Here is a 16153-nt window from a genome sequence, read left to right on the forward strand (position 1 = left end):
CCATCATCGCATCTGGGCTGTATTGCCGTGGGACAGAAGAAGTCAGACCAGGATGGAGCTGGTGTGGGCCAAATTCATCAAGGGTCGTAACTCCACTGGCTTCACTAGAGTTACAACAGGGATGAGTTCGGTACCGTTCCTGGGACACTGAGTGGTGAGCATAGAAGGGTTCCCTCTCCAGCAGGGGTAGCTAGAAACCAGTTCTCAACCAGCAGGCCAGGCCTGGGTGCCGGGCTGATGGTGCTTACCTGCTGAGAGTTATAGAATCACTGCGTGGATCTAGGCAGGACCAGTTTGTGCCTTCCGCTGCCACCATCCCTCACCTAGCCCAGAGCAGGCACTTCCCACCGAGCTCAACACGGTGCCGTCATGGGGCAAAAGAGAGGGCAGAGAGAAACCACACCCAACAGCACCTGGTCCCGGCATCCCACCACTAGCTCCCCAGGCCAGGACACCAGGCCCCTCTGGACCTGCAACCCAGCAGCTCTATCCCTATATCTGAGCAGCTCCCCACCCCATGAGCCCTAACGTCCCTTATCATATATGTCACCCACCCAGCAGAATCTCACCCCCCTCACACAGACACTTTTTTTTTTTTTTTTGGATCCACAACTAGGCTGGAAAAAAAAAGAAAAGATCCCCTGATGAGCCCAATCCCATCACCCTTCGTAGTCCCAATGTATTGTGGGAACTGGGCCATGGGATGATCTTATTTCAGCTCCCCGGCAGCCTATGTTTAAATGCATATTTAACAAAGGATCAAAAAAGGAGCTTGCTTCCTTGTCGTAAAAAATCCACTTCACGTTCCCGGCCTGCCAGAAGCAGTGAAAAGTGATTTAGTACTTTGAAGGTTTGAGAGCTGAACGTAGAAAGAAAACTTCAAAAGCGGAATCAGAGCTGATTTTTAATTAAAAGAGAGATGTTTTCCAGAAGGGGCGGCTGCCTTCAACCACGTGTGTCGGAGCCCTGGGAAGGAAATGGGTTTTCAGAAGCCAAACAGCAAAGACGCCAGCAGCATGTTAGCACAAAGACACGGCTGAGATTTAAATTGTGCACTGAGGGGCAATGCCTGATATTTGCTAGGTGTCACTGGCAGGCCGGGATCTGCCCATGGCAGAAGAGGTGGGGAAAAGGAAGACGGCTGGAACAGTTCTTAAGACCCATGGGTATTTATTTCACTAGCATTTGCATTCTCTCCCATAGTCCAGTGAGTTTTCCATGCTCGGTGTGTTCACAACTGATTCCCTTCAGAGGAGCCCATTGTCGGTATGTAGGCAAGCCACAGCCTGTGGGCCCAAAATCCAAATCCACTCCCTTCTTTCCAGACGCTGCCCTACTTCACTCTGCCAGAGCAGTCTGACCTGCTGATGCCTTGAGTCCCCGCTTCTCTCTCTTCTCTCTCACACTGCTTTCCTAGCACATGCTTCCCTGGGGCAGTCTGCCCTCTGAGTCAGAGGAGCCTGTCTTTTATAGGGCCCGGGGCTCCTCCCACTCCCAGCATGCTTTGATGAAAAAGTATGAACAGCCAGGACTCCCTTCCCCAGCTCTATCAGAGGATGAAACCCACTGGATTGCACCAGAGCCAGGTAGGCACAAGGTTTCTAAAGGCTGCTTCCTGCTAAGTCCGGCTTCTCAAAGAGTATTTTTTTTTCCTTTTCCCGCTGTGACAGTCACTCTGACATTCCAAGGCTGTGTGCTGTCCTCTTCCTTTTCCTGCTGCTATAGCAGATCAGTTTCATGACGCTATAAAGGGCTATATGATGCCCTGTTACAGGAGTTAAATTGGGAAAGTTGGGGGAGAGGAAGAGATGGATATGTTCTTTCAGGCTCCACCCACTGCATAAGCTCCACCTACTTGAGACAGAGACCTCTCTCTCTGTTGCCTGCAAATGTTCAAACTATGATCACATGGACTCTGCTGGGCTTCACTGTCCTTCAGTGGGGTTTGTCTAAATCCGTGTTGTTATCTACAGATGTGACTTCTCCTGGGTGGTACTCGATTGAACCTCTGGGCTCAGCTCCCCTTTCAATGGGCCTTGGATGGCCTACTAGGTTTTTTGGAATTAGCTTCTTGTCTGGTTTAAAAACATCCATGTCGGTGGTAGATTTCTTCTCATCAGTCCCTGCTCAGGATGTCAAAATGAGCTGTCACTCCCACTACTGGTGTACTGACCCTTGCCTTTCTCACCTGCTTTGATCACCATAAAAACAGTAAACAATGCAGACATTTAAATTTTCACCATTGAACATCCATGCCCACACACTGCAGAGCTGACAACTCTCAGAGCTATTGTCGCAGGCTCTCTGCAAACTCAGGCAGACATTACTACAAGAGTGCACATTTTGAAGGCTTCCTTCACAATCATAAGGGTCAGAGACTTTAAAAACAAAGAGAGAGCTGAAATTTTGGAGAACAAGATGGGAGCTTGAGAGAGGTAGCAGGATATGCTACTACTCTGCTAGCCAGTGAGAAATCACCAGTCTTACTTTATTAGCCCAAAAGGATCCGTGATGGCAGATGACAGAACAAGGAGCAATGGTCTCAAGTTGCAGTGGGGGAAGGTCTAGGTTGGATATTAGGAAAAACTTTTTCCCTAGGAGGGTGGTGAAGCACTGGAATGGGTTACCTAGGGAGATGGTGGAATTTCCATCCTCAGAGATTTTTAAGGCCCGGCTTGACAGAGACCTGGCTGGGATGACTTAGTTGGGATTGGCCCTGCTTTGAGCAGGGGTTGGACTAGATGACCTCCTGAGGTCTCTTCCCACAGTAATATTCTATGATTCTATGAAATAAAAGAATAGTGACTCAAACTACTCCAAACACCCACTCGGGATCTTACTCAGTCCTCCTCTTCTCCCGTAATAAGCTGATGCTATTGATGATATAGTTTAAAAGGTGGTCACATGACCTCGGGAGGGGGACTCTTAATTCCTCCCCAGCAACTACATTTCCCAGAATGCCTGCTTTTAAAGGGCCCAAGAGCAACAACAGGTGCACTGGGGATCACACCTGTGCCCTAAAGGCCCGTTATGTAGCCCAACACTAGTCCTACCCAAGTATGGGAACAGGTACAACAAAAGTTTACAGAGCTGACATGAAGAAGGAATATAGACATTGCCCCATAAGATGCTATCAGGCCTATGGGGAAATGATACAATCTCCTACCCAGGCAGAGGACTGTATAGCACATTAACTAACAGCTTACATTTCCAGGTGATCTTCACAGTGAAAATGGCTAGCCACTTTCCATTCTTCAAAGGAAGCTGACATTAACGTTGGCATTTAGAGAGGCCCAGGCTGCTTTACTTTGATTTCTTGGGTGATGATGGCCGCACAGCAGGGTATGTAGGAAATGCAATTCCATCCGTCTGGTCTGAAGTGGGAAAGTCAAATGCTAGTTGGAGCAGAAATTGTCCTGAAATGCCCCAACCCTCTCCTAATAAACAGCCTAGGCTCCCACTCTTATTAAGACAGAAAACTGATCACACAGAGTCCACAGTGAAAGGAGGAGGAGTACAGCATATGTAATCACTCCCCATCAGCAGTGAAGAAATACAGAATCATCTGCTGCAGGGCTCTGGTGTACCGGATCCCAGATTGTATTCACCTGCCTATTCCCCATTTTACAGCTAATGATATAGATAATAATGAATATCCACCCCCAGCACTTGGCAACGTCACAGGACTCAGTCTTCAGCTGTGATAGACACTCAGCAAAACTTGGGCTGGGAGACTTTGTTACCTTCCCACCCACTGCTTCTGGGGCTGGGCTGGAGTCAGTTCAGCCCCCAGCACAATGTAGAGAAGCCTTAAGGCTGCTCTAGGTCATGCCCCACTGCATCAGCCTCCAAAGGGCTATTCCTCCTGCTCCGATTAGCAAAATGGGTCCAAAAATGTTTTGCGGTGTTATATGGGAGCTGATACACAGGCCTGGAATTGTGAAATGGTGGCACAACATGCACGGGGCATGGAGAGCTGTGTGAAGTTTGCACACACCTTCCTCCAAGAGCAGTCCAAGTCCCTTTTGGTATTTTCACATCAGATATTCGATTATATTGCTCATCAGCACAATATACCCGATCATCTGCATTACAGCCTTGGACAGAGGGGGGTGTAAACGTTCTGCATTTCAGCAAAGGGGCTGGTAACAGCCAGGATGCTGGGTAGTCTAGTGGCTGGTGCACTGGGGTGGAGTGCAGCAGACTCGGCTGCTGTTCCTGGCTGTGCTGCTGGGTGAGCTTGGGCAAGTCATGTTGTCGCTCTGTGCCTCAGTTTCTCCATCTGTAAAATGGGGGTAATGACACTGCCTCCTTGATAAAGTGCTTTGAGATCTATGGATGAAAAGCACTATATAAGCAGCAGATATTGTAGACCATCACCTGTAAATGAACCCTTTATAGCACAAATCGTGAACTAAAGAACTGGGGCCCAGATCCTCAAAGGTGTTGGTAACTCTCATTGATTTCCCTAGACCTGTGGCCTTGGGCCAGACACTGCTGTGCTAATGAGAGTATTTTTGTTGACTTCAGAGTGCCTTTGATCAGGCCCTAAGCCCTCCGCCTGGCAGATGCCGCAGAGCCTGTGATTCAGGCACCAAGCAAACCACACATCCTATACTGAACAGTGGATTACAGTCACCCGTGTGCTTTGCAGGTGTGAAATTACCTACCCACCAGCCAGCAACATGCTACCAACAGAGCCACAAGGACACGTTCCAGTCTCTGGACCTAAGATGAGCAAAGCTCAGTTACCTACAGTCGATGCTGGACAGCACAAAAGGGCAAAGGATAAAAGTATCTTGTCCCACTAAGGGAACGATGCCAGCAAAAATGTTTCACAGTCCCTAATGCGACATGCAATTAACCTTTGCTGAAGATGTCTCCTTCTCTTGTGACGTTCCAGTGACCCTTGATGACAGTGGGATTCCATTATGATGTCTCTTCCTTTAATAGTTTAAAGGGATGGATAGTTTTTTGTCACAAACCCCAGCCGGGAGAAGAGTTGCTCTGGTTTCTCCGGCTGCCCAACACAGATGGCTCCGGAACACTGGAAATGGTCGCCTTCCTCTGTTCGATGAAATAAAGGGGTGTCCTTCTGGAACCCTTATTTTTTGTCACAGCAACCTCCCTGCTCAAGGGAGACTAGAGGTGCACAGCAACAAACTCTTCACTCAGGAGTGAAATTCACTTCTGCAGAAAGCCTGTGCAACCCCCCTGAATCCTGTTTGGAAGGTTTAAGTGGGAACATATGTGATGCTGAGGTACTTGGCTGGCTCTCTGCACAGGGTTAAACATCACCCGTAGTGAATAGGAAACCCCAGGCAGCTGATGGAGAAAGGAATGGATTCTCACGTCTTCCTCTTCCCCCATCTCCCCAAGTTAGCATCCAAGGCCTGGTTGTGAACTCACAGCAGTGTAACTCCAAAGGACCTGATCCTCCAGTGCTGAGGAAGGTAGATCAGATGCTCCTACTGACTCTCTCTCATCATATAAGGGGGCATTCAGTTAAAATGAAAGGCAACAGATTTAAAACTGAGCAATGGGAATGCCTTGATACACAAATAGCCCATGGAACTCATTGCCACCAAATGTCATTGAGGGCAACAGCGTAGCAGGAGTCAAAAAAGGACTGGATGTTTGTCTGGGCACTGTGAACATCTGGAGCGACATTAAAAAGGGGTGATGGAAAGAAACTCAAGAGTTTGAAAAGGGATACACACCCTCATGCTTCTCGTTATAAACTAATTAGAGGTCAGGAGGAAATTGTCCCTATAGAGATGGTATTTTATAATTGCCCATTCTGGTGTTTCTTGCACCTTCCTCTGAAGCAGCTGATGCTGGTCACTGTCAGAGACAAGGTACAGATAGGGCTAGATAGATCATGAGTCTGATCAAGTATGGAAATTCCCTTATTCTAGGCAATTAAACACTAGAGAGAAATTCTGGAGTCCTAAATATGAGAGAAAAATTCTTATTAGAGGTAAACACCAGGGGCCAGATCATCTGCCTGTGTCCATCAGCATAGCTCAAGGTGTGGTGTAGTGGTTAGAGCAGCGGGCTAGAGTTCAGGAGACTTAAATCCAGTTCTAGACTCTGCTACAAACTCCCTGTGTGGTTTCTGGGCAAGTCAATTAATCTGGCTTGTTCCCCAGCTCTCAAAAGGGGATGATACTACCCTAGCTCCCAAGGAGCCTGTGAGCATCAGATCCATTGAGCATCATGATGCGCTCAGATTCTGTGATGATGAAGGCAAGATAAGAAGCTAGAGAGTTCCAGTGAAATCAATGGGGCCAGATTCCCAACCAGTGTAGCTACAATGAGAGCTGCATTCTCCCATTCATATCTGGTGAAGCCTTTATTTGTGCTAGCAAACTTAACTGAGACCAACTGTCTCCTCTCTCTCAGTTATAACCTTGTGCTGTATCTTCAAGTGCCGGATTCCCCGGACAAAGAAAGAGATTGAGGCCCGGTATGCCCAGCGGCAGGCAGCGAAGACGTACGCAGATAAACTGGAGACCGTACCGCCGCTCAACGAACTCACGGACATTCCTGGAGGTACACCCCCGTCTCCTCTCCTTGGGTTTCTTTGTGCATGCAGAAACACAAAGGGCCCGATCGTCCGCTGGTGCAAATCTGCGTCGCTCCAGGGAATTCAATGGCAATTTGCACCGATGGGCAATGTGGCCCTGGAGTTTAGTGTGCAAAGCTCCTCTGCTTTGCACGCACTCTTTGTAGCGTATAACTTTTGTGGCAGAGAGCTCTGTCATTCAGATGAAAGGGCCAGATCTTCAGCGGGTGCAAATGAGCCCAGCTCTACTGAAATTAATGATTTAAAGTCGCTGAGAATGTGGCCTTAGTGCTTTTCAATTCTTAAGACCAGATTCTGAGGTGATATCTAAGGGGCACCAAATGAGTTGTTAACTAGAGCTGGGCAAAAATTGTCTTGATGAATATTAAATTAGCTGGGGAAAAAAAGCATTTTTCAGGTCATTGAAACAACATGTGAATTCGGGTTAAATCTGGCAAATAGCCAAAACAAACAAACAAGAAGAAAAATTTTGCAAGGGTGAAAAGGGTTTGTTTCTACCACTTCAAAACAAAACATTTCACCTTTTCATTTTGCAATGGCATTTGGTCTAGAAGTTTTGCTTTATTAAAAAAAAAAAAAAAAAAGGGGGGGGGGGTGAGGAGCAAAATACCCATGAAAGACCCGAAACAAAAAGGAAAACTGGGAAAAAGTTCATTTTGGGGTGAACGAAACATTTCATTTGACTCAAAATGAATTTTTGTGGAGCAGGATTAGACCTCTGAACTGGAAAAATCAATTATTCACTCAGCTCTATTAACATGGATTTAGTTGGGGTTGGTCCTGCTTTGAGCAGGGGGTTGGACTAGATGCCCTCCTGCGGTCCCTTCCAACCCTCATCTGCTATGATTTCAGGTCACCCTTAAATGGCCCGCCAGGCCAGGCTGCCAAGTGCATCTCTGCCGCTGTGAACTTGACATAGTTCCCTCTCCTGTCACTCACCTCTCCTAATTCTATACTGTAGGCTCTACTGAAAGCCTCCCCGCTCTCTTGGGTCACGTCCAGTCCAGACCTCTCAACTCTCTGCCTGTGGTGAAGGAAGAAGATGAAATGGCCCTGCAAGGAAACTAGGGGGAATGTCTGTCTGTCTGCCTCTTTGGCTTTTCCTTCCCATGGCTTCGCAGAGGAGATTTGGACTTTGGAACTCATTGTTCGCCTTTCCTTTCCTATGTTTCACCTTCACTCTGTCTTCTTCCTAAGATTTTTCTTTTTGACATTGCTCTGTAAGCCCGACCAATGGCCACTAGGATTTAGAGGAGCTTGGAGCTTCATTGTCTCAGGCCCAGACCTTCAAAGGTATTTAGGTCCCTAACGTCCATTGACTTCGATGGGAGTTAGGTGCCTAAATAAATCTGAGGAGCTAGACCTGGTAGTATCACAGTCCAGGATATGGAGGGGTGTGGAGAGGCAGATAAGGAAACAGGAGGAATTCAGGCCCCGATCCAGCAAAACACTAAGAACACGAGTAACTTTAAGCACATGACGTCTAATAAAGTCCATGAGGATCCCCATTTAAATGAATGTCTCGGCTCCTCAGCTGGTACAATGTGGTATAACCCTATTGCATGCAGTGCAGCTATGCCATTTACACCACCCGTAGACTTGGCTTCATGGGCTCGCTCACATGCTTAAGTGCTTGGCCGGGTCGTGGCCTTAACAAGTCAGTAGGAATTCAACAGACACTGGGTCACGCCCTGTTCCTAGTTACCTCATGGAAGTCAATAGGCCGAATCCAGCCCCGAAGTAAGCCCAGTGAAATCAAGGGAGGCCTTTGGCCCAGTGGGGTTGGATGCGTATAAATGACAGCGGAATTGGGCTAGTCATGGCAGTAGGAAATCCGATTTAAAAGACAAACCAAGGTGTCTCTGCTGCATTATTAATTGCACCTGAGATCATTAAAATGGAAAGATGGTACATGTCAAGGGCCTGGTTATCTGCAGTTTTGCATCAGGTGTTATCATTTTTAGCTGTGCTAAGAGAGTGTAGAATTCTACCATGCCGCTTCCGCCGTGTTTTATACCTCATAAGCCCAGGCATACATGGTTTCTTCATTCCTGAAGAATAATTTATTATTTATTTGACTTGCCGTGGCACCAACTCATAGATCGGGACCCCCTTGTGCGAGGCAGTGTACAAACAGACAACAAAAAGACACAATCAGTATCACAAGTTGCAGGGCAGGGAGGAAGCAGGCCCTCCTGTTTTTTCCCCCCCACTTTTTATGCTATGCCTATTCTCTCCTTCTTTGTATTTCACTCACATTAACGGAGTAACTGGTCTGGTCAGTTTCACGTTCTGGCCCAGATCCTTGGCTGTGTAAACTGGTTTAGCGCCATTGACTTCAAGATTGGGCCTTTATTTACCAGTTGTTAAAAGGAGTATTTGCTCCACTCACTGCCACAGAGCGATGCTGATTTACACCAGGTGGGGACCTGGCCCTAAATGAGTGAAATTTGCCCCTGTGTAGATGTCCCAAACAAAGTTTATGCACCACTTAAGCTTTATGGGGCTAATCTGGATTTAAACTGAAGTAACAGAGCAAAATTTAGCCTCAAGATACATAGGAGCAAATCCTCAACTGGTGTACATTAGCATAGCCCCAGGGAAGTCAAAAGAGCCACACCAGTTTGCACCAGATGAGCGTCTGCCATGTAGTTTGATGGTTCACTTATTCTTGTGACCGGGTAAGAGAGAAAAATAGTTATTTTAATTAATGAATAGTCATTAAGTGTTTTGAAGGTGGAAATCACTACCTAAGTGCTAAGAGCCAATCTCATTATGACTATTAAATACTGTTAAATATTATTGCTTGTTGTTGTTTGTACCTATCCGTCCCACCATTACTGCTGTAATGAAATGTCCCAACTGATGGCCGGTTCTCTGAGGACTTCTTGATTGTACAACATGGGATGGCATCTCTTCTGGAGAAAAGCAAGGGGTGGCTTCAGATTGAGCATACAAATCTCGCTTGCCACACTGACGTGGGTTATTTTACTCAAGTCATGTGAACAATGCACGCAGTTTTTGGCCCTCGCTCCTATGGGGATGGGACTGCATGTCCCAAGGGCTTGATCCAGTATCCATTGGCTTGGTTGGGAACTGGACTGGGTCCTGTAGTGGTCGTAAACATGGAGGCCATCAGTCTTTCCCAAACTTTCCTACATGGTGTCAAAATTTCCCTTTGATCATTTTCTCCTTGCTCCACAGATCCCTTTGAATAATTACCCTATAGATACATTGTAATTACTATGTATTTATCACAGTCTTCCATGGCCAAGGGGTGTTATTTTTCTAGAATACACTGTGTTCCGTTTGTGAACATAATAAAGATAGGCCCGATACTTAGCTGGTAAAAATTGATATATCTCCATAAATCAGTGGAGCTATGAAAACTGAAAGCAACTGAGGATCTGGTTCTACAGATTCTTTATCAGTAAATTGTTGGGCAGGAATGTAGTCTCACAAGAAAGGTTTTGGTACACATGCCTCTATCTAACATTTGTCAGATGAGGGGCGGTCTAGAAAGGTCATTTTTGGCAGATCTTTGTCAGATTTTGCACAATGATGCAGTTTGACAAAGTGGTTTTTTGCCCCCCCTCCCCCCCGAAATGTGAAATTGGATCCTCGATTGAATGTTTTTTTCATAATTTGAAAGAGAAATTCAAAATGTCAAGCTTTCTGCTCAAAAATCCAGGGGAGAAACAGTCCCATTTTCTTTTAAAAAAAATAGTTATTTGTTAAACCCTTAGCCAGAATTAATAAAGGGATGACACATCTAATACTTAAAAGCCAGATTGTAGATACCCTTACTCGTGTTGAATAGTATCCTACTTTATTACAGTAGCACCTAGATTCTTCAGCCAAGATGAGGACCTCATTGTGCTAGGTGCTGTACAAACATACAGTAAGAGACAATCCCTTCCCCAAAGATCTTAGTCTAAAGAGGCCCATAGAGGTGAAGCGACTTGCCCAAGGTCACACAGTAGGTCAGTAGCAAAGTCACAAATATTAGCCAGGTCTCCTGACTCCCAGTCCAGTGCTTTTTCCAATAAACCACAATGCCTCCCTGTTGGTGGAATGAGGTGAGTAAGGGTGTCAGAGTCGGATCCTAAATAATTAAAGAGAAATAAGACAGATTTGCAGTTTCTGCTCTGTCTATCTCCTATAGTCGGCATTGAGGATGCTAGCAAAGCGATACCCACAAAGTGTTAACCAAAGATCTCCCTGGATCCTCAGAGACATTATGGTTTATCTTACTGTTAAGACACTTAACAAAATAGGGCCAAATCTTTAGCTGGCGTTAGTTGTGTTAACCCTGTTGAAGTCAATGGAGCTATGCTGAGGAACTGGCCCAAGGTAACTTTTTAAGTAGGTATGTATAGCTATAGCTAACTCACCTCTCTGTCTAGATTTCTAGTAAGAGCTATTAAGGTCACAAGGAAATGACTGGAATGTTTCATTGTTACCATTAGTTTAAATGGCAGAAGGGATACAGAGGTTAGTTAGCAATACAGCTGGTCAGGAACCAGATTACCCCTGTCATGGGAAATTCTTTGATTTAAATATGAATACTACTGCTCAGTAATAATTCTCTTCCAAAAGGGAACAAAATGTGACATTTCCCATCAAACAAGTTGCTGAAATTTTCATTTCATGCCACTCAAAACATTTTGTTCCGATTTTGATCTTTTAATTTTAAAAATGTTTTACGTAAAAAACAGTGAGTTTAATTTCAAAAGTTGTTTTGAAACAAACAAACAAAAAAAATCCAAACATTCCATTCCAAAAATGTTGACATTATTGAAACGCTTCATTTTGGGGTGGGTGGGTTTAAAATGAAAAGTCCCAATTGAAATGTTTTTCTGAAACAGCAATTTTCACTGGAAAACGGTTTTGATTAAAAAAGTTTCCAGCCAGCTGCAGTCGGCCCAGTTCAAGCAATCAGAGGATGGATTGCTTGATCCAGGCCAGTAACGGTGTGCAGGGTAAGTCTTGTTCCTCCGTCTGTGATACAGAGAGCCAGCTGAGATACCATTGAGGCTGTCTGTCTATCTGCTCACCATAGTAAAGATTCTCACTGTATTCATAACAACTAAATCCAATCTCTTCTCTTCCGCCAGGGACTCACCACCGCACAAAAAACCCAGTCCGGTTTTAAAACAAACCAAACGATGGGAGTTCCACTGCTTCGCTTGGGACTCTGTCCCATATTGGAAATGACTGTTAGGAAATGCTCCTTGATAATCATCTTGGGTCCAATCCTGATCCCATTCAAGCCAATGGGATTTTTTCCCACACTGATTTCAATGCAGCCAGGATTGTGGCTTTTCCCCATTCCTCCTAGTATACCCCTGGGTTAATAAACAGACCTTTAAATGCAGCAAATCAGGGAGCCAAAGGGAATGGGCCGGGTGTTGGATTGCTAGACCAGAGTGATTTCTGATCTCCCAGATTTGCGTGGGATCTGCAGAAATTGTATCCTTTAAGGAGCAAGTTACCCCAAAGTAACTTACTTTCTGTTTTCTTTCCTCCTTCAATACCCTACAGCTCAGGTGGTAGAGGAGAAGAAAGAAGAGGTGCCCACTGTGTCAGGGAAAGTGGACAGGGCGCAAGGCAAGAAAGAAGGTTCCAAAGGATCCAAGAAGAAGGAGGACAAAAAGGAGCAGAAAGAAGGTTCCAAGAAAGAGGGGAAAGATGGGACCAGAAAGAAGGAAGGAGGAAAGGGTGCAAGTGAAAAGAAGCAAGGAGGTGGGCGGAAAGGCGAGAAGGAGACGGACAGAGCTAAGGCACGAGGCAGCACCAAGGCGGGCAGCAAAGCTGGAGGGAACGCCAAGCCCTCAGCCAGGAAACCCCAGCAAAAGAAGTGACCAGACCAGCAGCTGGACTGCCGACATCCCCTTGCCCAAGCGTGCGCAACGCTGCAGACCCGATGTGGGGAATCACCAGGCTCATGCCTGGGAACTGGCACAGGAAGCGCAGTGGGCGGGGGGAGGAGATGATGTCCTTCCATAGTTTGAGGCTACCCGGGAGCTACCTGATTTATTTTTTTTTAAAGGTGAAATCACTGTTTCTACAGAGGTGATGTTTCTGCCAAAGGAAAACCCTGCCTTGTTGGCTAGAAAGTTAACCGTAAACAGCGCTGATTGAGATCAGGAGCTGGTACCAGCGTACAGGCTGGAGTGAGAAACAGGAGCACAGATGGACTCATAGCAGCATCGAGTTGCCTGGAGCTATAACATCAGGCGTAGGTCTCTATTGCAATCAGACGTGTGACTGCAGCATGTCTAGGCAGACCTGAGCTAGCTTTGGTTTGGCTTGCTGGAGAACCAGTAGCACAACCCTGCCTGGGACCCTGGGGATATACCTGACCTGCAAACCTATGCTACTTCAGCTTCGCTGCTTTGGGTACCTGTGATGGGGTGGACTAGGCCGAGAAGCTCTCAGCTGGAGGCCTCAGGGTCCTGCCACACCTGTCCCAGGAAAAGAGTAAAGTGGAGCTAAGTCCTCTGAACCACCTAGGGAAACTGAACAGGAAGCAGCCAATCAGGTGGAGGCAGCAAAGGGCTAGCCAATCAGAGAGGCTGCAGGGAGCAGCCAATCAGGGCCCAGGAGGACCATATAAAAGGAGCTGCAGTGCCAAATGCAGTCAGTTCAGTTCTTTGCTAGAGCCAGAGGAGGGCATATGGTGCTTTTGGCTGGCTAAGGGGGAAATGCAGCACCAGAGACTGCTCAGTGCTGGCAAGGGTTGGGGAGTGAGAAAGAGCTCTTGGCTGGTTGTGGGGCCTTGAACACAGAGGAGTCCTCAGAGATGGGCGAAGTGTCAGTGAAGGCTGGGGCTGCGGTGAAGTGGCCCAGGGAACTGAAAACATTTTTGTTAAAGGGACATGGGAGCAGGTGGCTGCTATTCTTAGGATCCCTGGGCAGGGACCTGAAGTAGTGGGTGGGCCCTGTTCCCCTGCATAGGCCACTGGGGAAGTGGCTTATGACTGCATAGTGATAAACCCCCAGAAGGGGATCTGAACTACTTAGTGGCCCAACTGGAGATCTGGGGCCAGAACAGACCTGAGAGAGTGAAGCCATTGTCTCCAGGGAGGAAGCCCTGGGGGTATGGCCCGATACCAGGGCTGGGACTGTGTAAAGCCTGAAGACAAACCTGACCAAAGGAGTGCTTGTGAGAGGTGGGTGCCACGCTCTTACAGGACCCAGACTAGATAGTTCAGAGCTAACTCAGTAGGGGTACGTGTGATGCCGGCCATGTCTGTCATGCCCTGGGAGAGTACTTGGCCCATTGCTTCTGAGATCAAGACATTAGCTAAGCCTCACACCAGTCTTCTGGGGTACGTGGCATTCTATAGAGGGCTAAACTCAGGCACCAAATGGCTGCTGGAGGACACAACCAATAGGATGAAGCGCTGTAGAGTTGTCTTAGGAGAAGGCTCTTCTTCCCCGTGCATCTCTTCTTAACCATTTGGTGTTTCTACCTGTCTCTGAGATGCTGACAGAAGCATTTTCCTGACATGAGCTAAACACCCTCCAAAATCCTTATCCTCTGTTTTTTACGAAAGGTGTCAAATGACGCTGTATGCCAAATATAATGAAACAGACATCTTTTAGGTGCTGGCGATGCTGTCTTCAGTTCTTCAAGTTGTACTCATCCTGGGTGTGATTCTGGCAGAGCAGGTGCCAGCTTACGCCAGAGGCCCAGGTCAATTCACTTGTCTGCTAGTGTAGATCAAACTGATTGTTAAATGTCTGACTGTATTTGGTATTCAAACTTCATGAAAACAAGTGGGATGTTACTTGCATTGTTGTCACTTATCTGTATCCCGTTATAATGTAGCAGCAAACACTTACACTGTGTGTACCCCTGTAACTAAATAACCCATCAAATGAGAAAGAAGCTCTGTGGAATGCAAAGGGAGAACTTCAACAGGAAAGTGCTCATTTCAAAGCAAGTCGTCATTGTGTGGGATGATTGGAGGTCAAAGTCTCCAAATGCATTCCTCACTCTATCACCAAAGGAAAAGCCCATGTGGGTAGTGATACTGTTAGCTCCGTTTTCTGTGAGAAGAAGTTGTATGTATGGATTCAAGGAAAGACCCTGCATCTCTGGACTCTTACAGGGAAGTGTACCAGATGCAAAACAGAGATTCCCCAGAGACAATCTGGGAACCCTGAAAAGACTTTTGGGAGATTGGCAGTTTATTACATCACCACCATCATTTGGAATTCCAAACTGTGATTCACCTGTGCATCTACGTGCCTCTCAATAACTCTCACTTCCTTTGCTTAGCTAATAAACCTTTAGTTAGTTTACTATAGAATTGGCTACCAGCAGTGTCTTTGGTGTAAGATCTAGAGTACCACTTGATCTCGGTGAAGTGACCGGTCTCTTGGGATTGGAAGCCATCTAAATGTGATGTGATATTTTTTTGTTTTGGTATAAGTGACCTTTTATCACAAAATCCAGATTGTCTGAGTGGCAAGATACTCTGGAGAGTCTAAGGGGACTGCCTGTGATCGAGGAGTTCACAATTGTCACTGGGTTGGTGAAATCTAATTCTAGAACACCAGCCGTTTCGGGTAGCTCCCTGTATTCTGACAGTCTGACCTGAGGGAGGCATTCACAGTCGTGAAGCACACCAGACAGCAGGCCCAGTCCTGTGCGGCCTGGAGGTAATGCTCCCGACTCCTACTGAAGTCAAAGGTGGCTGGGGTTGTTCAGCACTTTTCAGTAGAGGGTATTATACTTCAACCTCTCAGGGAATCGGGCTGTATGTGGACAAAGCTCATGCTTGCTTGCTCGCTCTCTCTCTCTGTGTCTAGGCTGGTTTTTTTGGCTCCACTTTTAACCTGAGTTACTTGATGACCAATTTCTGCATGTTAGCAGATGCATTTATAAACACCAGTCTAGACACTCCACGCACGTTTGTGTCCTGAAACAAATGTTTGTGGCATGTCTGGACTGGCATTTACAAACACATTAGCTAACTTGAGTCAATTGACACTCAGTTAACATCCTTTAAAAAAAGAGCCTGAAGCTCTAGTCTAGACCTACCCTCTCTGGTAAACACACACAGTGTCAGAGAGAAATCATGCTGGGAATCCAACTACCTCTTCAAAATACGCAGCCAATGTGTTTCCCAGTTCACTTTTTGACTGCCCTCTCCTTAAGCTTGTGTAGGGACTGTATGTGGCATCTTTAGGGAGGTGTCCTGGGAACTCACAGGCACATACCATTCTCGTTCAGCTTTCTCTCCAGTCTCATCTTGTGAAAGATGTCATTTGGAAAAAGAATTTGACTTCAGCTCTGCAATTAGACCTTCAGCAATGGGCTTTCTGTTGGCTTGTATTCAGCATCCCATCTCTCTCACTAACTACCTCCCCCACCACCACAACTCAGCGCCTCACAAACATCAGGCCAGGGTTGATACTGAGGGTCAGAGTTCAAGTGAGGTTTCAGGGTCTCAGTCAGGAGGCAAAGTCCAAAACAAGCCAAAGTCAAGCCAGGAGTTAGAGCAGGGAACAGTCTTAGTAGTTACAGATGATAAACACTGTTGCCTAGAC

The 16153-nt window shown here is 46.5% G+C and overlaps 1 protein-coding gene across 1 annotated transcript in view; it reads left to right on the top strand.

Annotated features, from left to right (window-relative positions):
- Positions 1-12453, top strand: part of TMIE (transmembrane inner ear) — a 57472-nt gene extending 45019 nt beyond the window's left edge. Inside the window, exons 3-4 of the mRNA XM_067530429.1 lie at positions 6406-6555; positions 12134-12453. Of these exons, the coding sequence (XP_067386530.1) occupies positions 6406-6555; positions 12134-12453 (470 nt within the window). The remainder of the gene's footprint in view (positions 1-6405; positions 6556-12133) is intronic.
- The last annotated feature ends 3700 nt before the right edge of the window (positions 12454-16153 follow it).

This window comes from Emydura macquarii, unplaced genomic scaffold, assembly GCF_026122565.2.
Source record: "Emydura macquarii macquarii isolate MOO-44397 ecotype Brisbane River unplaced genomic scaffold, CSIRO-AGI_Emac_v2 contig_3080, whole genome shotgun sequence".
NCBI classification, from domain to species: Eukaryota; Metazoa; Chordata; order Testudines; family Chelidae; genus Emydura; species Emydura macquarii.